The following is a 26501-nucleotide window of genomic DNA, read 5'->3' as shown; positions in this document are numbered from 1 at the left end:
GAGGGGCTTCAATTGCTCCTACACATTGCTAAAACCATAATAAACAAGGTATCTGCAAGTTGTAACATAAGTATTGCAATGTTAGTAAAAGCTCCTTCAGCCAGCTTTGTTTTCCAAAGTTCCTTTTACTTTGATCAGTTCAGTATGTTGCACTAATTCTTTTAGTTATTCTCATTGTATGAAAGCTACCATGTGTCAGAGATGATTTAATCTATTTAAGTGATGAACTGCTAGCAGAACTTGTACATTTACAGTAATTCAGAATTAGTAAGGACAACAGTTCACCAGTGTTTAGTTTTATATTGAGGTGCTCAGGTTTGAATAAAGTGGTATAAACAGCAAGTATTGTTTCTCCTCTCATTCTTGGCAGGAAAAAATGAGCATGCATGCGCGTGGTTTGTAACTTAAAAATCTGCTTTTATATTTTCATTACTTTGTTCTTAAACATGACTTACATAATATCAGTGTATCCTAATACCTGGTTCGTTGGAGACTTCTCCTTACATCATGGCCTTCTGGATAATCCGAACGTCATATAAGCTGATACTCGCTTCCACTGAGAAGTATCACCATGACTGTAATGTTGTCTCTGGAGCCAGCTGCTAATGCAGCATTGACAAGCTCCTGGCTGACATGCTTAGCTGCGCTTTCATAGAACGCTTCAAGTTGTGCTTCTGTTAGTTTATTTGGTTCTCTTCTCACTCCAAGTGCACTGAATTTTCCACGAGTGGATTTCCTTGTGAAAGGTTTATGCTTAGTTAATATTGGTAGAGATGTTTCTAAGTTTTCAAAGTTGCAAGTGGATTTCTCAAAATTTTTAGACTTTTCTTTTGAATTGTCTGCTAAATTGACTGCTGACACAAGTTCTTTAGAAAAAGACTTAAATTGATACAATACGTGGATACTGCTTTCTGGTTCCATAATACTTGTTTCACTGAATTTCCATGAGGAAATTTTGTTTTGTGCAGCCAGGTAGTTTTCCTTATATGTGTGAAGAATTGTCATTGTCAGGTTAATAACTTCCTTTTTATCCAGAACTTCCCAAAGTCCATTCGTCGCTAGGATAAGGAATTGGCATAAGTCATCTATCGGAATGGAGATCGTTTGAGGGGCTGGAATCAGGGAATATTTCAGTTTGAAGTTTCCATGAAATCCAAGTCCTCGTGTGGTTTTTGTTTGCCCTTCCAGGAGCCCCACGGGCTCATTGGCATCAATGGTGGCGCCCATCTGAAGTACTCTCCTTCTCTCCAGTACATTGTGCGTTGTGTGGTCTTTGGTGAGGCAAAATCCCTTCCCATTTCTGCACAAAACTCCTTGCACATTCCCTAAAAGATGTTTAAGAAGAAAATTTTATCCTAACGATATAATAACCAATTGTATCAAGAGTATGCTGTTAATTTTACCAATTCTATTTTTCATTGTATAAGAAGAAGCAGGGTTTATAATAAAGTAAAACCATCCTTTTATCCATCAAATGAATTCCAACTTACTGTAACTAGGTCTCTGAGACTAAAATTTTCCAGGAGCAGAGAGCCTCACCGTTTCCCTCACACAGCAGACCTTGGGTTTGGAATTCTGACTTTGCCACCTTCAGTCCAGTGCTTACCTGACAGCCCGAACAGGACTCTACTAACTAAAGTATGAGTTAGAAAAAATAGAAATTAAATAAATATTTTAACATTCAAAATATTTTTCTTTAGTTGAAATGACTTTTATTAACTAGCCTATAATTGGATATTTTTATGTCTTTATATATCAGAGTAGCTAAATAAAAACATTTGAATCAAAACTTGTCAATAAGAATAAGACTGAGCTTTAAAAATATTTTAGCCATTTTAGCACTGGTAAAAGTTGAGATCTGAACTCAGTTTGATCATTAGTGATGAAAAAATTTAGAATTATCATTGTTAATGCCAGCCATTAGGCTCTTGTAATGTGTGGTTAAAATTACATTGATTTCCATTTTGATTTAAAATAATGTATTAATTATGTATTAAATGAATACTAGCTAGGTAACATGAAATTAAAGCATTTAGTTGAACACTGAAATTTTAAGTTGTAGTTTGTTCTTTACTCAAATCATGGTGTGTGCTCCATAGAAGTTTTTAAAGAAAATCTGAACAATGCTTTCAGTAATTGAGTAGTGATTATATTACGTAAAGCTATCTTTAGGTTTTTGTTCATTTTTTAGGAAAAACTTTGCCTATTTTTATTAATATAATTGTATGTTCCATTACAGTCTTTCTTGATGTAGAATTATTTGTCTTTTGTAGAGTGGAGTTAGTGATATTTAACTATTCATAGTCACTTTATTTTAGAATTAAAGTTATAGTACATACATAGAATGTAACCAGTTTCAAAGATGATTTTGTAACTGAAATCAGAATCACTTAAAATCACTGAATTTTTTTAAGTCAACTGATTGACTCACATGCAAAGTAGTATTGCTTTAGATGGTTATAACCCAACAATGATGCATAGCGGGAAATTTTTGGAAACTTGAGAACTATGTAAATGGCAGTCCTAAAACTACATGACTTTGATCATATTTTATATTTGTGTGTTACGTAAAACATCCTTAACATTTTTGCTGAGTTTCCAATTGCTACTGCAAAATTTTAGGGAATTTAACATGCCAATAAGGTAAATTGTTGTACACCGACATATGATATAATGCCTCTTTAAATAAGAAAATGCCTTGTGAATGTGTATATGCGTATGAACAGTGCAGCCATAGTTCTGAAACCCCAGTGCATGTACTTTGGCTCTGAGAATAATCAAATCCATTGACTTTCAAAAAAGATTTGTATATGACAAGTCAACAGCCCATTCAGCAAAAAGAAGACATTGTTTCCCTGATGTGTAATTTTTTGTTGTTAATATGTTTAAACAGTTGCAGTGGAATGATAGGAATGGTTATTTTAATTGTTACCACTGTAGAAACATGATCAATGTAGCTTTTCAAATATTGGCTATTTTTTTTCTCATGTAAAAGCAAAAACCACTGCCATCAAATCAATTCTAAATCAGTGCCCCTATAGTACAGAGCAGAGCTGCCCCTTTGGGGTTTTTTTGTTGTTTTTTTTTTTTTTTTTACAGGAGTGGAAAGTCACATTTTTCTCCCAAGGAGCTGCTGGTAGATTTGAATTTCTGGCATTGTGGTTAAGTGCCCAATATGTAATCCACTATGTCTCCAGAGTAGTAGAGAATAGAAAATGCCGTTTTTGCTCACTTTACCACTTCTGAACACCCCCTTTGATAAAAGTTACTAGAAGGGACATTAAATCCTAGTTGAGTTCATATTTTATCATTGGCTTGTCTGACTTAAAATTACTTACTATAATTTATCACTTTAAAAAGAGCTTGGGGCTGGCCGCAATCCCAACACAAAGAAACGACACACACCCTTCTCCCTCCAGAAGAATTCAGAGGACAGCACTGGAGCACATCCTGGCCCACCAAGCCCCGGGGACGATATTCCTGCCCAGAGCAGCCAATGCATAGATGACCAGAGGGCCCGCTCCACGAAACAAGACATCCCTCACTGACCCCACCACAACAGGGCAAAATGCTAAGGGTGTTCAACAAAGCAGCAAGGGGAGCAAAGCAATAAGGTCCCCAGGGTATATCAAAAACATACTTTGGAGCCAGGGCATGGCACCCCATCAGACTCAACTGGAAAACACTCCTAAAGATCAACAAACAAACCTGGGACTAAGTACAGTATATACTGGTATATAAGCCTAATTTTTCAGCACAAGAAATGTGCTGAAAAATTGGAGTTTGGCTTATACACGGGTCAGTGGTACCCCAGAGAGGTGTAACATCATGCAGGTGATTGCCATTCCTCCGCTGTTCATTCAAAGCCCCGATGTTTGTTTACTCACACCTAACCAATCAGAGCCGTCCTATGATGTGGACGGTTCCAGTTCACAGAAGCACCCGTAGTGATTCACTTACTCCAACAGCTGAACTGGTAAGGACATGTCTGTGGCTGTGCTCTGTCTCTCCCCTCTGGTTTCTGTGTTAATTCACATCCTCCATTTCCCACCCTAAGCTTATACACGAATCAATCAGTGTTTCTGGTTTCCCAGGTAAAAATTAGGTATCTGGGCTTATACTCGGGTTTGCTTATATTCTAGTATATACGGTAGGCTTTTTTGTCATTGTTTTTTATTGTTTTGGTTTTGTTTTCTTTTGTTCTGTCTTGTTTGTGTGCTTATTATTGTCTCTGCATGTCTATCTAGATAGGATAAACAGGAGGAGACAACAACGACCGAAGGTTGGGGTTGGGGGGCCACAATGGAGAGGGGGAGGCAGGGGAAAAGATGGGGGGTGTCAACCAATCCAGGGACAAGGGAACAACAAATTATCTAAAATCTTTAAAAAAAAAATCTAAAATCTGTGGCAGTGAGGATATTGGATGCCTGGTGAGGCTTGATTAAGGGCAGTGTAGCCAAGAGGAATTACTGAAACCTGAATAATGAAGGCTGAACATGATAGTGGGACAAGTGGAAAGTAAAAGGAAACAGGAAAGAACTAGGAGGTAAAGGACAATCATAGAGGTCTAAATATAGGTGTGTACATATGTAAATATTTTTATATAATGATGGAAATAGATCTGTATACATATATTTATGTTAAGTATTAAGGTAGCAGATGGACATTGGACCTCTACTCAAGTACTCCCTCAATGCAAGATTCTAATAACCTGGCATCCCATGATGCTCACCTTCCCGGCACAGTTGCTGAAGACAAAATAGGTACATAAGCAAATGTAAATTAAGTGCCCAGCTGTCAAAAGATAAAGTGTCTGGAGTCTTAAAGGCTTGAAGATAAACAAGCAGCCATCTAGCTGAGAAGTAACAAAGTCCACATGGAAGAAGCACACCAGTCTATGTGATATACGGTGCTGATGGGATCAGGTATTAAAAGATACCCAGAACAAAAAATATCAATGGGAATGAGGGAGGGTGCCAAGTAGAGACCAAAGCCTATATATAGACCATTTGACAACCACTTACAGAAGGGTCACAAGGAAGAGATGAGCCAGTCAGCATCCAGTAGAGCACCCATGAAACAGCTTTCCTCTAGTTCTTTAATGCTTCCTCCCCTCTACTATCGTGACCCCAATTCTACCTGATAAATCCAGCTAGACCAGAGCATGTACACTGATACAGGTAGGAGCTGGAAACACGGGGAATCCAAGACAGATAAACCCCTCAGGACCAATCATGAGAGTAGTGATAGCAGGAGTCAAAGAGGAAGGTAGGGGGAGAAAGGAGGACCCATCACAATGATCTATATATAACCACCTCCCAGGGGAATGGACAACAGAAAAGTGGGTGAAGGGAGACATCGGTCAGTGTAAGACATGAAAAAATAATTTATAAATTATCAAGAGTTAATGAGAGAGGGGAAAATAAGCTGATATCAAAGGATCAAATCAAATGTATGTACGTATGGATTGTGATTATGAGCCCCAAATAAAATTATTTTTTAAAACCAAAACAAGGTGGCAGCAATTGTACAATTATGCTTGATCTAATTGAATTATGGATTGTTACGTCTGTAAGTACTCCCAATAAAATAATAAATAAATAGAGCAAGTAGACATTGAAGTTGTAAGTACCCTATATACTCGAGTTTTTCAGCACATTTTTGCGTGCAATTTTTGTGGTAAAATTTAGGTGCTTCGGCTAATAGGTCAGCTTGTACTTGAGTATATACTGTATATATTAGTACATCTAAAATAAAATAAAGATCAGATTTGTAATGGTGATAGGAAAAGATGACAGCTGCCCCAACTACAACTTCAAAGTGGTCTGTAACTTCATGTAGGAATGAATAGTTAATCCTGTGGGGGAGAAAGAAAGAAGACATAGCTAGAAGTTTCTCAACTAGGCGTGCATATTATCCTGGGCCATATAACCCATTGTTCCAATTCACACCTAACCTACAGGATGGAGCAAACTGCCTGGTGTTTCCAAGGCTGGAAACTACCGAAAGAGACTGCCATTTCTTCTGCAGGGCAGCACTGCTGGTGGATTCCGCTTGCAGGTAAATACTTGAACACTGCCCCAGGGCTCCTATAAACCCTCGAAGTGCAGGATAAATAGGATTAAGGCCCTGGACAGAGTACAAACCATCAAGTCTGTTCCAATTGATGAGACACTAGGACAGTAGAACTGCCACTGCTGAATTCTGAGGCTATAAATCATGGGAGCAGAATGCCTTATCTTTCTCCCTTAGAGACACTGGTGGGTTCAAAGGGCTTCCCTTAGAGTTGGCACCACAGGGACCCACGACATCACCAAGCTCATGCTTCTGCTTGTAGGAGGCTCGAGAAGGGGCCCAGGATTAGATTTCCTTCCCGATGTTTGGCTTGCCGAAAACGGGTTTATACCTGGGGTGTTGAAGGCAAAGTACTCTGCTAGGTTGAAAGCTAGTAGGATGAGTGTAGGCAACAAGGGAGATAGGAAATTGGGGAACGATTTACAAATAATCACTGGTAAGTAATTTGGTGGCCTGAAGGAAAAGAGAGAAGCCAATCCTTAATAGTTTTAAGAATAATGATAACCTTCAAAAGGAAGTTTCTTGTTGCCTCTGTGTAGATGAGAACAGCTAACGGAGCAGTGAACTGTGTGATGAATCTGCCTAAAGGAAAATCCAAAATTTCTAGAAGCAAATTTATGCACTTCAGTTATTTGACGGAAACGAATAGGGTTACTAGAAGAGCCATGTAGTTAGCGACTGTAATTATACATAGGGATTAAAAATTCTGGGGTGCCTCTCAAGCCTTTTGTAGTTTTTGTGATCTGGGTGAAAGTTTACAGAGCAAATTGATTTTCGATTCAACTTGTACACATTTTGTGGCATTGATTACAATCTTCACTGTGGACCAGCTTTCTTCCTATTGCCTCCCTATATTTTCCCGTGTCCCTTCTTTGCCCATTCCTATTGCCTCCTGCCTTCTGAGCTCAATCCCTGGGCAGTTCTGCCCTCTTGATCTCATAGAGGCCTGTACTTAGTGGATACCTGCCACCCTGGAGCTATGCTCCATCGCACAGGCCTTTCTGTCAGTAGAAAATTGAGCACTGGGGTTGAGTTGAACTATAGGCCTGAAGGGTCACCAAAGAAGAATAGAAAACTTCAATACCTTAGCAAGAAAAAGATAAATAACCCAATTTTTAAATGTGCATAGGACATGTACAGATACTTTACCAAACATGACATGCAGATGAGCAACAAACATGAAGAAATGAAATGCTTGTGGTCCTTAGCCAATAGAAAGCAAAATCAAAACAACGATGAGATCTCATCTCACCCCAGCATGAATAGCAAACCTTAAAAAAATGCAGAAAACAACAAATGCTGGTGAGGGTATGGGGAGAACAGGGGAGCTCACACACCGCTGGTGGGACTGTAACATGGTGCAGCCGCTGGGAAAATGGTGTGGTTGTCCTTCACATTTTTGAAATAGACCTATCATATGGCCCAGTAGTCTCTTTAGTTGATATCTATCCCAAAGAACCAAAGGTATGGCACTAAAAGGTAAGTGCACATCTATATTTGTTCCTGCACTATTCCAAATAGCAAGAAGATGGAAACAACCTAAATGTCAGTAGTGGAAAGATACATAAGTAAACTCTGGTACTTACACATAATAAGGTAATGTTAAGGAATACTGGTGAATCTATCAAACACTTCATAACATGACTGGATGTTATGCTGAGTGAAATTAGCCAATCACAAGAGGACAAAATTTATATGAGGTCAGTACTCTAAAAAGTGAAACAAAAAAGGTTTTCATACTAAAAGAAATATACTTTTGTTATGGTGTGTTAAATTTACCTACTTGAGTTCATATTTGTTTAGGTAGGTAGTGTGTATAAATTTGTATATTCTGGATTTTCACATTTGCTAGAGATAGTTCTTCATAGCATTCAAGTATTATCTTTTCTATTTCTTTTTAGTTGGGATGTTACCCATTCTATTTTTATGGGTGCTATTTACATCTTTTTTCTGGTGTTAGATGTGCAGGTGGTTTGCTCGTGTTATTAACACTGTCATTTATACACACTACTGCAATAACAGTGGTCTGAGGGCAGATGTAGGACTAGACATGCAGTCTAGCAGGTGTAGGAAAGAGAGTGGAGGCATATGCTGGAGAGTGCAGAGGACTGTGGAAGAAATGTGTAGAACAAAATGTAGAAGCAGAAAAGAGTAGGCTTACTGCTTATATAGAAACGTGTGAATCCCAGCTCGATCAGAAGGGCATCTATCATCCAGGAATCTTGACATTGCAATGGTCCTCATGACGATCGGAACTTTGCAACACCCTCTCTGGCACAAAACTGACCGCTTGATCCCAACCTCCTCCGGCTTTACTGGAAGGAATCCCCTTGAGAGGCTCCGTGATGCAGTAGGCTTACGCTCCAGCTCCAATTCCTGTTACTTTTGATACTTTTTATAGAGGGTTGTTCTTAACCACCATGCATCCATCAGTCCATTGTGTCGAGCACATTTGGACACATGTTGCCATCTTGATTTACCTTAAATAACTTATCTTGCTTGTCCAAGCGTCCTCTTTTCTCATCTCATAAAATGGAGTTAACAATATTCAGTTATCATTAGATACCAGGATTTTTGCAAGGTTAAATGAGAATTGGTTGTTCTCATGGACATTACTGCCTGTCCTCTGAAAGTAATGCTCTCTTCCCGACCTGTGGTCCCAAGGGAAGTCTGGATATCCATCCCACCCAGCTCTGACTGACTGAATGATGCCAGAGTCAAACAAGAGGTGAGTTCGGAGTCTGAGGATAGAGAAGGTATGAATATACTATGGATTATAAGAAGAACAAACAGATCTGTCGGAAAAAATACAGCCAGAATGCACCTTTGAAAGGAGGATATATCAGTTCTTAACTCACACTTTGGCTGTAATAACAAGAGGGACCAATCCCTGGAGAAGGACATCATGTTTGATAAAGCAAAATGAAAAAGAAGATTCTTAACAAGATGGACACGTTGGCTACGACAGCGAATTCATGCACGGGAACCATTGTGAGAATGGTGCAGGCCCGGTCAGCGTTTATTCTGTTGTACACAGGGTTGGAACAGACCCAGAAAATAGGGGTTCCAATAAGATGAGTAATACTATATTGGAAATATGTGGCTACTAACTAGACAGTATTAACATGTTCATTGTCATAGGTAAAATTAGGTCTCGAAGTTTTTTCCAAGGTAGTAGAGTATGGAAAAGAAGGAGGGGAGGCAATGACATGGGTGGACCAACAGACAATGAGAAGGTGGTCAGAGAAGTGGATGAGGGGATTGTTGGGGTGGGAATTTGAGAGTCGAGCTGGGAACCAGGAGCTAATCATCAGAAATGGAACTGTATAAGAGTGGATGGCTAGAGTAAGTTTCAAGTGATGGCAGAGTATCCAATTGAAAAGAATGACTAGGGACAATTTAAAATTAAACACTTAAAGGTTATAAAAATTTACCAACATGATCCGCATCCCTCCCAGGGGGACAGATAACAAAAAAAGTGGGTGAAGGGAGACATCGGTCCGTGTAAGGCATGAAAAACTAATATAAATTATCAAGGGTTCATTAGGGAGTATAAGAAGCTGATACCAAGGGCTCAAGTAGAAAGACAATGTTTTGAAAATGATGATGGCAACCAATGTACAAATGTGCTTGACACGATGGATGGATGGATTGTGATAAGAGCTGTACGAGCCCCCAATAAAATGATCTTTAAAAAAGAGCCCCTATAAAATGATTTAAAAAAAACTTACCAACAGAACTGGAGAAACAGTAAAGAAATGATGGGAAATCTAGGTACAGTGCATATGAGAAGAACAGAGACCAGGGCTACAGACCCACGCACTCAAAGTTCACTGCAGCACCATCCCGTCCACCACCTGGCAGAAACCCATGTGTTCGTCCCAGAGGAACAGAGAAGTCAGTGTGGCCCCTGCACTCAGTGGCCTATCACTCATCCACAAAGAGAAACAGACTCCTCATACGTGCTGCAGCCTGTCTGATTCTTGGGAACATTATGCTGTAGTTAGTCCCAAATGCGCAAATGTTTCATGATTCCACTCGATAAAATGATCTGAAATAAAAGTACAGCGAGACCCAAGTGGTTACCAGGGGAGAACAGGCGGGAGGGGAGAGCTGGACTTACAAAAGGGGACGCAGCCAGCTTCTGGGAAGGGTTTGGGGACATTTTGGAGCGGGCGATGGTAAAGGATGAACATTGTGATCAGATGTCTCCTCAGTGTGACACATGGTCAACACTTCAAAGGGAAGCAATCTGATTTATCTGTGTGAGGCTCTTTAACAGTAAGAGAAATCGTACTTGAACAAGGCTTCTTCACCCTAGTGAATATTCAGATAAACATGTTTAATAATTAAGCTTCATGAAATCTGCCATGGCAGTCCCTACAAAAACAATGAAATTTTATTCAGAAAGGCTCATCAAAAGAATTTTTAAGACCACAAGGAATTCGCTTCCCAAGCAAAATCCCTGATCAGGTCAGATAAGAACAATCCCTCGATGAAACATACAACTTTCCTTTAGTTCTTTAATGCTTCCCCCCCCCACCCCCCATCATAATCCCAATTCTACCTTACAGATCCGGCTAGACCAGAGGATGTACACTGGTGCAGATAGGAACTGGAAACACTGGGAATCCAGGACAGATGATCCCTTCAGGACCAGTGGTGAGAGTGGCAATACCAGGAGGGTAGAGGGAGGATGGGGTAGAAAGGTGGAACTGATTACAAGGATCTACGTATAACCCACTCCCTGGGGGATGGCCAACAAAAAAGGTAGGTGAAGGGAGATGTCGGGCAGTGTAAGACATGACAAAATAATAATTTATATAATATCAAGAGTTCATGAGGGAGGGGGTGGGAAAGGAGGGGGAAAAATGAGCTGATACCAAGGGCTAAAGTAGAAAGCAAATGTTTTGACAATGATGATGGCAACAAATGTCCAAATGTGCTCGACACAATTCATGTATGTATGGATGGTGGTAAGAGTAGTAAGAGCCCTCAATAAAATTTTTTTTAAAAAAAGAACAACTCCCATAATACTCCTCAATTAGAAAGTAGAACTATGCCTCAAAAGGCAAAATTGATTTTCCTGTATTTTAATAATTAAAACTTCCATGAACCAAGCTTTAAGATTTGAATCTGATCATCGTTCTATTAGAATCTTTGGATTTGAGTAATACAATAAAGTACTCAAGTCAGAAAAAAAATAATAAATGAGAACTTATTCTATATTCATTGCTCAGACAGTGGCCCAAGAAAACAAAAACCAAACTCATGGCTGAGTTAATGTCAACTCATAGTAACCCTACCGGGCAGGGTAAAACCTCCACCTGTGAGTTTCCATGACTGTGAAAGTCCTGCAGTGGCCGGTGGTGTTGCAATTCCGAACCTGCAGGTATCAGCCCAAAGTGTCACCACTAAAACACCAGGGCACCTTAGGAGGATAATAATAATCACAATAATGGTAACAATAGTTACAATAAGATTATTAATATGATCATTAAATATTAATATTATTAGTGATATGGTAGAGAATATTAATAATATTCTTTCCAAGAAAGGAATGGTGGAACCCTAGGTTAGCATCTTGTGTGAATTAATTTTATCCCTAAACCTATATTCCTCTAGTCTTTTCCTTTGGGGCAAATTACTATGCTAAAATTTTAGCATTAAAAGCCAGAACAAGTGCTTGCTTCGGCGGCACATATACTAAAATTGGAACGATACAGAGAAGATTAGCATGGCCCCTGCGCAAGGATGACACGCAAATTCGTGAAGTGTTCCATATTTTTATGAGCTGCTGAACTCCCCTTCCCATGACCTGAAGAGAAAAGGCTTTGTTTGCTGAAGAGAGATCTCAACATAATAATCATAATAAAATAACGTTACATCATCCCACTCAAAAAAAAAAATCCAGAACAAATCATTCCTGAAATAAATCGAAAGAACACAGCCCACTTTTTGGAGAGGAAGAAAACACTCGTAAAACTGAGGGAGGGACCGCTGATTTCTGTGATGACATTGATGGTGTGTGTCCATTGGGCATGAGTAAGACATATTGAGAATATATCCATTAACTGACCGGTATAACTGACCGGTTTGAACAACTATACCAAAATCTATCAAGAACTTTTCATTGTCCTGAAAAAGGAATTGTGTCACTGTTTTTCATTTCATTCAAATGTCACCATGTTTATTTGCTTCTTGTCTTTATGAATATCTGTCTGGATGGTCCATTAGGAAAGTTTAATGTTTTTGTTACATTATTACATATCTCTGCTTCCTTGAGAAATCACACTTATTGTTGTACCTGCAATGTGCATACTAAACTGTGCTTACTCATAATTTCTAAGACCAGTCAGTACGGTTCCTGGGCACTAAGTAATGAGCGACTAAATACTTTTGGTGGCCACGGGAGGTTTGCTGAGTGCAAACTGCTCAGGGTTTTCTGGCACCGGTTCATGTACATACCAGTGTTCGCAATGTGGAGCGCTCCAGAGACTAATGGTGGCATCTGCCTAAGCAGGATGGCGTCCATTGAACTACGTCCAAGGATTCTTTTCCAGTGGGTGAAAGGACCTTTGATCTTGCCTTCCAATATACACGTAAGCGCAGAACAGCCACTCCAGTGGACTCTGGACTCCTCTTTCCTTCCAAGATACAAAAGCCTATCCATTCTGCAATATGCTTTTGCGAAGGCTTTGTGTATGCTTTCGTAGTCCGAGAATAACAGTTTTTCCCTTTTCTGTGCAGAAGAGAAATTGTTTTCAATTTTCATGTATTCTTCATTAAACACTGTTTGAAAAGACTTGATTACTTTGCGCTCTTCAGGGGTCATTCGGTAGGAGGGATCAATGATGGACATTTGATGGAGAAGTAAAAGCGGAAGTTCTTCCGATGCCAAATTGGCTGCCGAGGCACCATAATGCCCATCAAACAAACCAAAGAGGCACACGCTGGGCTTCTTGCCAAAGTTACTCACGATAGTGAATCTGTCCTCCATGGTATCTCTCCATGTCGAATTCCTGTCTTCACAGGTGGCCATACCTTTAACCAATACGTGGTTTATGTTTCCAGCATGTACGGAACTCATGTCAGTGCTTTCCATGATTTTATAATATGCTGGTATGCTTTTCTTCCATAGTAGCTCAAACGCATCATTAATGCTCTGTAGAGCTTTTTCGTTGAACAGAGAAGCAGACAGTAGTTTCATGATTAAAGTACGTCTCTGAGTAATGATCTTTGGTCGCTGTGGTCTGAACTCACTCAAATAATGAAAACCCAAGGAGGTCAGAGCTTTGTGTTGTCTCTTATGGGGGAAAATGCTAGGTAGGTCAAGTTCACTATTGCATATGGAACAGGGAAATGTGATGACTTGCTTACAGGTCTGCGTCTGATCACGGTCTTTATCTAATAACCTTTTTCTTTTCTTTCTCAAACGTTTTCTTTTTAAAATTGAGGTCCTCTTCTTTAAATCAAGCGTTTTCTTTTTCCATGCTTTTGATTTCCAAAATATTCTGCAAAGAAGATGAGAGAGAGAGAGAGAGAGAGATGTTTACATGCTAGGAACAATGAATTAAGCTTTCTTTAAGCAGACTCTTACCATTGCAATTTGCTTTGGTTTTTCATGGGGTACGGAGCTCTACAGTTAAATGAAAGTGATTTTAAAAACTCCTGGGAAAATGAAATTAAGAGATAATGAAAATTTTCCACAAAATTATTTATGCCCCTTTGCATATACAAAGGCAAGCCCTGGTGTTGCTGTAGGTTAGTCATTGGGCTACTAACTTCAAGGTCGGCAGCTCAAGTCCACCAATGGGTCCATCAGAGAAAGAGGAGGTTTCTGCTTTCAGAAAGTGTGACAATCTCAGAAACCCTAGATAGCATCACTCTGTCATAATTGTCTCAATGTCAGTGGTGTAGGGTTTTTCAAAGTATCTAGAGGTAATGTTTTGACAGGGAGCTTATATAGATGTAAAATTTAGATCCAGCTATTTGACCAAAATCACCTTGAAACAAATATCAATGAATCAATAATCTGATGATTAGTCTGTGTGTGTCTGAGTTAAATTTTAGGCCGAGCCTCCACAAAGTCAGCTAGGTATTGAAGAATGTATACACGAATTTGTAGACTATCTAATCCCAGGGATGTGAAATTCTATGCTTAGATGTCGGATTCTGATTTAAAGCACGGGATAATTACTTTGTACTGTATTTTGTGTCCTGAAAGACTTTTGTTCTAGTTAAGGAGTTGGCAAGGACATGAATGGGCCGTGTCAAAATATAAGTAGAACAACGAACATAACCCATAGTAGACATAGGATGTTTGGGTTTTGTTTCTAACAATAGGGAACTGAGGAAAACAGTGAAAAGATGTGAAGCTGGATGACAAATTCCTAGAGCACAGATACCCTTCCCCCTTTCTAATGCTCCCGATCAGAAATATCTAGCATAGAGCATTTTGCATCTATTCTAGGCTACAGACAATGTGTAGGGCATGCGTTCTTTCCCAGTACCTTTGGAAGTGTTCAGGAGCCCCGGTGTTGTTGTTGTTGCTGTTGGTAGGTGCCATCAAGTTGGTTCCGACCCATAGCAACCTTATGTACAACAGAAGGAAACACTGCCCTATATTTGAGCTATTCTGGCTGCCGCTGTGTCAGTCCATCTCCTTGAGGACCTGCCTATGTTTTGCTGCCCCTAACTTTTGCAAACACGATGTTCTTCTTCAGGGTCTGGTCTCTCCTGACAACATGTCCAAAATATGTAAAGCAAAGTCTTGCTGTCCTCGCCTCTGAAGAGCACTCTGGCTGTACTTCTTCCAAGACAGATCAGTTTGTCCTTTTAGCAGCCCATGGTACCTTCAATATTCTTCTCCAGCCCCACAATTCAAATGCATTAATTCTTTGTCAGTCTTCTTTATTCAACGTCCAGCTTTCACATGCATACGAAGCAACAGAAAATACCACGGCTTGTGCCAGGCACACCTTCGTCCTGAAAGTAACGTTCGTGCTTTTCAATACTCCAAGGAGGCCTTTTGCAGCAGGTTCGCCTACAACGCGTCGTTTGAGCTCTTCACTGCTGTTTCCTTGAGCGTTGATTGGATCCAAGGCAGACAAAATCCAGGCAACTTCAATCTTTTCTCCATTTTTCGGGATGGTACCTATTGGTCCAGTTTTAAGGATTTGGGTCTTCTTACGTTGAGTTGTAACCTATACCGAAGGCTGCACTCCTTGATCTTCATCGGCAAGGGCTTCCAGTGCTCCTCCCTGTCGGCCAGCAAGGCTGTGTCATCTGCATAGTGTAGGTGGTCAATAAAGCCTTCCTCCAAACTTGATGCCACATTCTGCTTCGTATAATCCAGCTTCTCTGTTTGCGCCGATTGAATAAGTGTGGTGAGAGGACACAAACCTGACACACGCCTTTCCTGATTTTAAACTACACAGAATTCCCTTGTCCTTTTCACATGACTGCCTCTTGACCCATGTGTAAGTTCCACATAAACACAATGAGTTGTTCTGAAATTCCCATTCTTCTCAAGATTATCCACAATTGGTTAGGATGCACACAATCAAATGCCTTGGCCTAGTCAATAAAACACAAGTAAATGTCTTTCTGGTATTCTCTACTTTCAGCCAAGATCCACCTGGCATGAGCAATGAGATCCCTGTTCCACACGCTCTTCTGAATCCGGCCTGGATTTCATGCAGCCCCTGGCAATCTCTTGATACAACCATTGTTGAATGATCTTCAGCAAAATTTTACTTGCATGTGATATCTATGATATTGTTCTATGCTTTGAGCATTCCGTTGGGTCACCTTTCTTTGGAATAGGGACAAATAGGGATCTCTCCGAGTCAGTTGGCCAAGTTGCCGTATTCCAAATTTTCTTGCATAGACGAGTAAGTACATCCAATACTTTCTCAGCTTGTTGAAACATCCCAATGGCCATTCCATCAACTCCTAGACCTTGTTTTTCACCTACTGCTTTCAACGCAGCTTAACCACCTTCTTTCAGCACCATTGGTTCTTGCTCAGATGCTTCCTCCTGAAATGGTGGGATTTCTTCCAGTTCGTTTTGGTACAGTGATTTTGTATTCTTTCCATCTTCTTTTGATGTTTCCTGCATCATTTAATATTTTCCCCGTAGAATCTTTCAATTTTACAACTTGCGCTTGAGGTTTTTTTTCTTGAGTTCTTTCAGCGTAATATATGCGGTGTTCTTTCTTCCCTTTTGGTTTTCTAATTCTAGGTTTTTGCACGCTATTTTTTATAATATTTGGCTTTGTCTTCTCTAGCTACCCTTTGAAATCCTCTAATCAGATCTTTGACTTCATCATTTCTTCCATTTGCTTTACTCTACAGGTAAGAGTGAGTTTCAGAGTCTCCTCTGACATCCACTTTTCTATTATAATTAATAAAATTTTATATTTATTTCATTAAATACATGGAAGTTCTGACACCCACTTTTATCTTTTCTTTCTTTCCTGTCTTTTTACTTTCTTCATCAACGATGTTCTTGCTGTCCTCCCCCAGCTCGCCAGGTCTTCTGTCCTGACTGTTCCTTGCAACAAACCTATCCTGGAGATATTCTTGAAATTCAGGTGGAATAAACTCAAGGTGGTATTTTTGGCTCCTGTTGTATTTTGTACTTATTTTCATTTGCTTCAGCTTTATCTTGAACTTACATATGAGCAATTGATGGTGTTTTCAACAGTCAGCCCTGGCCTGGTTTCAGCTGCGAATATTGAGCATCTCCAGTGTTTACTTCCAAAAGACAGATATTGTCAATTTGCTTTCTTTGTATTCCATCGGGAGAAATCCATGTGTAAAGTTGTTGAAAACAGATATTTGCTATGAAAACCCTGGTGGGTTTAGCTTTAAGATTAGAAACCTAATGGATTTATACAATGGATATTATAAAATATTGATGAGAGGGACTAAAGAAGACACATAAATGTAAATATGTTCTGTGTCTGGGGGTTGGAAAACTTATTATTATTAAGATGTCAATACTAACTAGTTCTCCATACATTCAATGTAATCCCAACCAAATTCCAACAGCTTTCTTTACAGAAATGAAAACACAATCCTCAATATTTTTGTGGGTTGGCAAGAAGTCCCAGAGAACGAAAGCAGTGGTGAAGAAGAAGAGCAAGTGAGATGTCTCACACGTTCTGATTTGAAAACGTTTAATAGATGGAGAATAGTAAAAATAGCCTGGTGCTACCGTCACCGCAGACACATAAACTTGGCGTACCAATAGACAGACACACAGACCATTGGAATCCAATTGGTAGTCCAGAACCAAACCCACAACATGGTCAACTGATTCTGTACAAGGTGCTGAGTCCATTTGAGGGGGAAGGAAGAGTCTTTAGTCGATGGTGCTGGGGAAAGCGGGTTCCTACATGCATAAAAATGAAGCAAGATTCTTGCCATACACAAAAACAAATTCAAAATTGAGTAATAATCTAAATGGGTCAACTAAGACCATAATTTTTTTTTAGGAAAAAAACATGCAGAGTCAATGCTGCCAGGCTAGTTTTTGCCAATAAATTAGCTAATGTACTAGCAAAAGCCTAAATAGTGAAAGACAGAATTGCTATGTAAACAAAAATTGCTAACTTTTGTTAAAAAATTTTACCAAAAATGTGTCAAGAGAAGTCATAGTCTCTGAGACTAGAAGCCATATTTTAAAATAATCGAATACCGAAATATATGTAAAACTTTTTAACTTAAAAACAAAAAGACAAATAACCCAATCATAAGATGAGCAGAGGACTTAAAGAGACACCTTTCACCAAAAAGGGAATCCAGATAGACACCAGACACGTGAAAAGATGCTCAATAGTAGTAGCCATCACAGAGATGCAGTCAAAATCACAATGAGACGCCTTTTCCTTCTACTAGGACGGCTTCTTATTGTTGTATTTAAGTGTCATCAAAGTGGTTCCAACTTACAGTGACCTCATTATAAAACTCAAAAAGAAAACAAAAACAGAACAATACAAAATCAGGTTGATTCGAATTTATAGTGGCTCGATAGGACAGGACAGAACTGCCCCTATGGATTTCTGGGACTGAAACTCTATAGGGGAATAGAAAGTCTCATCTCTCTCCCCCAGAGCAGCTAGTGGTTTTGAAGTGCTGACCTTGTGATTAGCAGTCCAACATAAAATGTACGACACAGCCAGAAGTCCTAGGTGTGAATTCTGAGGCTGGGGAGGAATATGGGAAGTCCCATGGACTGCCCAAAGAATAAACAAAATCTGTTTTGGCAAAGGGACGGCCGGCAGGCTTCATGAAGCATTCTTTGGGCTTGTGACTTTGGACATGTTATCAGGAGAGACATGTTATCAGTCTCTGGAAAAGAGCATCATGCTTGGTAGAGGGGCAGTGAAAAAGAGGCAGACCCTCTTCGAGAAAGAGGGACACAGTGGCTGCAACAGTGAGCCCAAACATCGGAACAATTGTGAGGACGGCGCAGGACCGGGCAGTTTTCATTCTGTTGTTCATAGGGTCGCTTTGTATTGGAACTTACTTTACGGCACCCAGCAACAACATTAGTCCATTGGACTGAATGTTTCCCTATATCTTTCCATTCCCATCACTCTTCTTCCCTCTGGACAGGGAAAAATCTAAGCTTAACAAAAACCCGAAAGACAATAGTGTAGCTTAACTAAAAACGTCTGCCTGGAGCTTTATGCACTTTTAAGAGCTAGCGAAGTGACAGGACCGACTCGGAAGATTAGACGGGAACTTGCAGGGCAGTGGCTGTGTGTCAGTGATGGAGGCAGACTCAGGCAGAACGCACAGCGGGAAGAATGTAGAAACAATGTAATAAGTGTCACTGATTCGTACATGTAGGAAAGGTTGGTCTATGTTTTGTTCTAGACACTCTTATCTATCAACAAGAAAGAAATAAAATTTGGAAGAAAAAAAATAACAAAGATGCCTGATCCTTATTTCCTAAGGGAAAAGGATCCCAAAAAAATCCACCCAATGAAGCCAGGCAAAATTGAAGTGCTTGGATGAAATGTGTTCTATGTAAAAATAATTGAAGAAAAAGTCAAGAAGTCAACGGGAGAGCAGAACCCACCTGTGAGTGTTTCAGAATTGTGTAATATGCATTTATCAACTTGTGGCGAAGTACATATTCCACCAATTAAGTGCAGTTATACTGCACATGTTAACAAATAATAATCAAGTAATGAAATATAGGACAGTTCCCAGAAGGGAATAAAAATTTTAAATGACTGCCTAAGTCAAATAATATAATAATTATAGAAAGTAGATAAACATATTTAGGATTCTTGACAGTATTGCCATCCTATAGGTAATTCAAAAATCTTATTCTTAGGAAGGCAAGACTTCTCTGATGAATGATAAAATGGTACAATGTGTGGTAGGCCTAAAGGCTCTAGCAAACTTCATATATGACTTACATATGGCCATAAAATTGAAGATAAAAGAAGCTAGCCAAATTCTGATCATTTTAAAGAATTTTGCCATTTTTTAAATCACATATCTAAGTTTTTAAAATGCAAACTACATTGGATGCAACTAGTCATCCTTACTTTAAGATCTTATTTACAAGTCTCACCTTCATAAATGATTTGGGGAAATTACAAATCTTTAGGGTATGTTTCTCCTCTCAAATATGAAAATATATTATCCTAATTGCTGTGGAGTCTATTTCAACGTATGAGACCCCATTTGCGTAAGAATCGACCTGTGCTCCCTAAGGCTTTCTTTTTTGTTGTTTATTTCAAAAACTTGTTGGCATTCACTTAATAAAGGAATGGAAAATTGAGGTAACATTTCAACTCAGGTGTCAAAGTTGCTCCAAACGTGAGAGACTCTTCAGGTTCTTATACCCAATCTTACTGTCATTGCCAGACGCAAGGGGCTGGGATGGAACTGACCCCGCTTCTGTGGTCAGGAAGAATTTCATGCAACATTGTCCTACTATGTATTTCCTAATCTGACCCGTGGAATTTGTTTATCAAAACTGCCTGAATTCTTCAAGACAGTACAATTCGGAAAACAAAATTGCCTAACTTATCTAGACCCCTGTTTGACACAAAAGTGACTTTTAGAAACCTCTCTTCAAGGCTCATGGTTCAAAGGACATCTAAAGAATGTCACCCCAACTCTATGGATCCCCAGAAACAGATTACAAGTTGTTGTTTATGTTTAAAAGAGTTTATCAGTATTCTCCAGTGTGATCGGGATTCTACTGTAGAATCCTTCGTCAAGAGCATTCGAGCAGGGTAGCCAAACACTAGTCTATTTGGTCTGGCCTCATAGCAAAGACGATATTTGTTTCTGGAAGTAAGTTCCGCGTCTACCTGGGCCTCCTTTTGGATGCTGCTTTAGATGAACACAGATTGTGCACCTTGGATGGTGACTTGCACCTTTTCAGATCCCAAAGACTACACCATGAACTTGGAGGCAGAACAGAGACACTAAAAACAGTATTAGGACACTGGCTGAAAGAATCCACAAAACCATGACCGTAAGTTTTCAAAACAATGAAACAAATCCCATGAGGGATTTGGTTAAGCAGCATCAGTAATGGATTTTCCTATGCCCAGTAACAATCACCGACAAAACTTCACATGTTGTGCTATTAAACCTGGGCCCAACAATGCTCAGCACAGCCTCCTCTTTGGAAGACTAACAGAGAATTGAATTCTATTTTATTGTGGAAAGTCAGACCAAATGTCAGGTGCCTCTCTAATTACGGTCTTTAGCTTAGCAATAGAAATTTCTGATTCAAGTGTTACAATTCTGAGCAGACGGAAAGTCTGGTGGTTTTCTTTTAATGCAAGAAGTAGCTCTCTCCATGACAACGTACCGTACCCTGCGGTACAGCTTTCCCTCGCCTCTTAATTCTTCTTACAGTCCTTTTAAAGTTGCCTTTCTGGTCTTCATGTTCCTCTCATAGTTCTTATTTTTCCTTTTGGTTAATTTATCACATGTAAATATGTAGAAATAACTAGCTCAACGTGCAGGTTAAAAACAACACCAGATTTATTAAATAGTTCAGGAGAAAGGGGAAAATGGTTTCTTAAGCGCAGAAAATAAAACGCTAAACCATCGGCAATAATGAAGTTGCATTTCTTGTCTAAAATGTCAGCTTCCTGCCTCAAGATCTATTCTTTCTGAAATCAGGCTAGACTTTATTGGTATTAGCCAGCCCCATTGAATGTGTATTATCATACCCCCCTTTTTTTAAATGGAGAATTTCAAAGTTATACAGAAGTATAAGCAGAGTAGAATGAGCCCCCACATAGCCATCATCAAGTTCAAGGATCACTTCTATTATCACACTCTTATTTTATCTGCTCCCTTATCCAAATTGTTTTATTTATTTATGGGGTATTTTAAAACAAGTCCCAGATCCCCATCAATGTCACTCATATAGATTTCAGTGTTTCTAACAAATGTGATCACTATCTATTTATTTCAATTCATACATCAGGCCAGCCACTGTACAAGGTGCTAACGATGCACAGGTGGACAAGGCAGGGTCCTGCCTTTGAAGCGGCCAGCAGTGCCATCCAGGTGCGTATCCAAGTCATCAAGAAGAGCGTTAAATGGGTCAGAAGGGTCCCGATGGGAACCCCATCAGCCAGACCCTGAAACCTTCATCTAGCAAAGAATGACATCACAAAGCCTTAAAAGCTGACCTAAAAACAAGTCCTGGGTGATAGAAACTAGGGTCTCAGCAAAATAGATGGATCAGCAAGCAGATAAGAAGGAATGAATGGATGAATAAATGACTGGACAAATTACATTCTTTTATTCAAGTATTTTCCTGAGGTCTGATGTACTACTGGAACAAAATATGAATCACACCATGATACTATGATTTAACCTTGTGTCAATGCCTTATATCAGAAATTTCCCGTGATTTTTTTCTCTTTCAGTGTATTCTGAATAGCCATAATACAACTCTCACACTTGAAAGATAGTCTTAGAATATAATTCTAAGAATATTGTTCATTCATTGATTAATTTATCCGCTCACTCAACAGATACAGTAGCATAGAATGTCAGATGGAAATCAGCGTTATCGTGCACAATACAGCAGAATAGGCCCCTCCTCTGTGTCGGTTGGTCAGAGGCATCTAATTATTCTCAAATGTGCACAGATGGTCCGATGGCACAATCTTTAGGTAATTACTAAGAAGAGCAAAATGAACATATACTAATTTAAGAAATGTTAAGAAAATTTACCTTAAAGCAGTATTAAGCTGGGTGGTTATTTGCAATATAGACTTTTCTTTGCCTTCCTGTTTCTTGTCTTTCCCCACATTCTGTTCCTCCAGCTTGGCTAGGTGGTTACGGTGGTGATGGAGGTGGTGGCGGCAGTGGTGGTGGAGCTGGTGGTATGGATGTTTTTGGAGGTAGTGGTGATAGTGCTGGTTGAAGCAGAGCTCAGTCCAGTGGTGGACGTGGTGGCAACAGTGGTGGTGGGACCACTGAGTGAAGGTAGAATGTTCACTACCTCAACTGGAACCTCACTTAGAATGCCCTTTGTGATGCTGCAAGACTGTGAAGCAATCATGTAGCCAGTTGTGTTAAGCAACAAACTTACTATTGGAATTTCTGAAAGAAGGCCAATGCATTAAATAAACTGTGAAATACCTGCTCCTATTTTTTTTTTAAATGTAACCTAGAAAGCTCTATGGGGCAGGTCTTCTCTGTCAAATGGGATCACTGAGAGTCGAAATGGGCTTCACAGCCCCAATCACATAATAGCATGCCTGTGTGGCAGAGAGATATATGACCGGAGATTAATCAAATAACTCCAGAAATTAATGGTAATACTTTCTTTTTAAAAAAGTTTTATCTACATAGGATTCACATATTATTCAATGCAGTCAATCAGTCCCCTCAAGGAGAGTTGGACCGTCATCCCCACAGTCAGTTTTAGAACACTTTTTTTCATTCTTGTCCTCATCATGATTAGCTCCCTACTTCCATCCAGCCTCCCCTGCCCCTCCCCACCCCTACCCTAGGAAGCTTTAATGCAGTTACTGTCTCTCTATACTTACCTATCTTGTATTTCATATTCAGAATAAAGCAGTTTTACACCCCAAAACAAAAACTAAAAATAACAAAGTAAAACAGAAAAAACAAAAAATATTAAAATCTAGGACAAAATGAAAATGGATCATAAAGGAGACCAAATGATAAGGTGCTGCATTTTAACTTCTCTGCATCTGTAATAATCCACTTTCCAGTGTATTCTGTATGACGACAACTGTTCACATCCCTGGTCAGATGGGAGATGTGAATCAGAGGCTTAATCCCCTTCATTTTTTTTAACTGAAATAACTTTAGCATGGGTCAAAGAGAGATTAATCGACTGTACAATGCTCTAAGTTTAAAAACAAAGAAATGAGGGTCAAAGCGGTCGGGTAGCATTTCCTAGGAAATAATGAAAATATTGGCAGGAGGTAAGGAGACAATGAAGAGAGATGAAATTAGAGAAGTTAGCTGGAGGGAACCAGCCGGGCTTTGCCAAATACGTTTAAGAGTTGACCTCCCAAACAAGGGAAAGCCAGGATAAAAAAAATAAAAGGAAATCCAGTAAGAAGGATTTTTCACATCCCTCATCTATGCTCCGGGTGGATATCCCAGAGGCTTGACCCATGTGTGCACCCTGCAAATGGATTGTAGGTCTCCACTGTCATCCATAAACTTCTGAAATCCAGGTGTTCATCATATAAGTTCTGATACAATTCCCACCTTTGAATTTGGATTTATTATTTACAATCCTTGGATTACACAGGTTGGTGTACTTCTTCCATGTGGACTTATTTGATGCCTCACTGTGATGGGTGCTTGTTGAAGACATTCCTTTAAAGACTCCAGACACTATTCCATCTGATAGCATAGCGCCATCTGTAGTTTCTTCACCATACTTTGCTATAGCACCCTTATCTTAGTGTGAGCATAAAGCAAGGCCATGTTATAGGAACTAATTATTCTTAGATTTGGACTAGAATTAAGTGCAAGTCCCAAATCCACTCATATATCTATGGTGTATATATGTATCTGGTTCACTTTCAAAATAGTGATTTCAATAAGTTACACCCTCACTGTGGGGGTCTCTAGGTGATTCATACTCAGCTGCTAGAAGTTCAAGTCCACCCAGAGATGACTTTAAGAAAGGTCTGTGCTCTAATTTCAAAAACTTAGCCATTGAAACCCGAATGGATCCAGTTCTGCTCTACCACTCGGGGCGCCATCATGAGTCAGAATCAACTCAATGGCAACTGGTTATGTCCTTCCTACACAGGCCAGTGGCCTCCCACCAGGATAGAGCACTTTGGGTGACTTTTCAAGGACAAGCCTTCCTGTCTGCCCCAAGGAGCCTGCCCTCCCCCTGCACCCCCTGCCCATGCTATCTTAAGTCATTGTCTGAAGAGTATATGTTATTAGACTGTCATTTTTCAGTCTTGACCCGGACCAATATCTTCCGTTCCCTTGATCCTAGATCCACAACTGCATACTGCTTCCTTTCCCCAGACTAGGCCAAGAGACCCAGAGCAATTGACCCAATGAAGAATTCTGGACCAGCCAAACTGTCAACTGGACATTTCCATGGCTATGTACCACAGTTGACACAAAGTCAGATTGGAATTAAACATCTTACCTTCAAAGTCTTCACCTTCTACTATCAACTTGGTTATGTTGGAAACTGCTACCCAGAATCTCCTCTTCTGCATGGTTCCAGGTTAGAGTTATCTTTGACTCAGAAGCCACTTGCCATGCAGTAACTTAATATGGCTCTCCCCTAGCCTCAGCCTTTGTAACTCCCACCCACCAACCAGGTAGGGCCATGCAGATTGGCTGTATTTCCTCTTTTCCAGATGGGATACGATGTTGATGTAATGATGTAATTCAGTTGTGAGGGACTGTTAACAAAGTTCAATTTAATTATGAAAATGGAAACTTCCAATGTGAGAATTGGTCCCTTTGGCCGTCCTGCAGGATGGCCAGCTCAGAAGCAGAAGGGGCAGTCTCACTGCCATCAAGAAAGAAGAGCCAGGAGTGGAGCACATCTTTTGGATCCTGAGATTCCTGCATGCGAAACTTAAGTCCAGAAGACTGGAAGCTGAGACTCAGAAGACTGGAAGCTGAGACTCAGCAGAAGCATGGCAGCAGAATCATGGCCGGAGCACAAGTCAGAGGCTGGGCTTCCTGATCTGTCAAGCTGAATACCTTTGAGCCGGAGACTCACGTTCAGCCTGGGAGTCTCCAGGCACTTCATTGGGGAGTTAGATTTACTGACTCACAGGGTTAGCACCAAACACCTTCAGGTTGAGACGTGCGGTAGAATGTCCTTTGGGCACTTCTTGGCAAGGCTGAAAGCTTTGTCATATTGTCCCAGCAGGGCAGAGGGCAGGCCAAGGGCTTGACCAGAGAGAGGCCTGCTTGAGGGCACAATAGAGAGATAAGCCTATCCTGACCAAAGAACTGTATCTTGAACCTTTCTTATCCTGACTTTATCACCTGTTAACCCCTGTGAGTTCTGTATGGCTAAGGCAATGACTTATCAAACCCAGGAGAGAAGTACAGAGTTGCATGCATGGGGGGGGGGGGGGGGCAAGCACCAGAATTGGTAAGAAACTTGGAGGATGGAAGCAGGTTCTTGGGCCGCAGATGATGGTGCAGTTCTACTGCCCCGCTTTCGAAATTGGAGGAGGTCCGACACCGCCTCGGGGCATTCTTAGGCCACTGGACTCGGAACGTTGTTCTGATTTAATGAACTGACCCACATGCAGAGGTACCTCCGGTTCCGGTTTGTCCATGTTCGCCTCTATTCTGCTTCTAGCTCTTTGTCCAGATGCCGGGTCCTGTACCAACAGCAGACCCAGCATCACCGCCAGACACCTTCCTGTTTACTCACAGAGTCACGGCCTCCTTTGGACTTCTCATTAGCCTTCTGGAGGTTCCAATTCAACAGCAGGACAGTGCTTTGCTTCACACGGACTGGACGGTGACTTTGATCTTCTACTTCACCTTCTGAGTCTTGTATTGCCCATCTTCTCCCACCAATTGAATTTTATTTTTAAAAGAAATCTTCTGTTCCATAACCCCCCGAGTTCTGCTTTCCTAATTGAGCTCTGACTAATAGAAGTACTGCCACCATTCTGCCCTTCCTTTCCGGGTATCAGGACCTCGTGCCCCTCTCCTTCCGCCCCTGTCCTCCTCTCCATCCCTATTGCTCCCTTGCTGTTCCGTTCACGGACGTCTCTTGCCTCGAGGATGGTGCTGGCCTGCTAACCAGGCTGCACACTTACAGTTTCATCCTTCTTACTGAATTTTCTTTTCTTTCTTTATTTTTTTTATCCTGGCTTTCCCTTGTTTGGGAGGTCAACTCTTAAACGCATTTGGCAAAACCTGGC

General features: G+C 40.3%; 1 protein-coding gene and 1 non-coding gene across 2 annotated transcripts; one reads left to right on the top strand and one right to left on the bottom strand.

Moving 5' to 3' along the window:
• Positions 1-531: 531 nt before the first annotated feature.
• PP2D1 (protein phosphatase 2C like domain containing 1) lies at positions 532-25904 on the bottom strand. Its single transcript, XM_075547891.1, has 4 exons — positions 25884-25904; positions 23139-23191; positions 12544-13589; positions 532-1325 (listed from the first exon to the last, which is right to left on the bottom strand). Exons 1-4 carry the CDS (start codon positions 25902-25904, stop codon positions 532-534), a joined length of 1914 nt encoding a protein of 637 aa, XP_075404006.1.
• LOC142447446 (U6 spliceosomal RNA) lies at positions 11758-11864 on the top strand. The gene has a single exon (XR_012784147.1). It is a non-coding gene; the product is annotated as a U6 spliceosomal RNA (small nuclear RNA).
• Positions 25905-26501: the final 597 nt, after the last annotated feature.

The sequence above is a fragment of the Tenrec ecaudatus genome, chromosome 4 (assembly GCF_050624435.1).
Source record: "Tenrec ecaudatus isolate mTenEca1 chromosome 4, mTenEca1.hap1, whole genome shotgun sequence".
Taxonomy (NCBI): domain Eukaryota; kingdom Metazoa; phylum Chordata; class Mammalia; order Afrosoricida; family Tenrecidae; genus Tenrec; species Tenrec ecaudatus.
The sequence above is the reverse complement of the archived record's forward strand: the minus strand, read 5'-3'. Positions and strand labels throughout refer to the sequence as shown.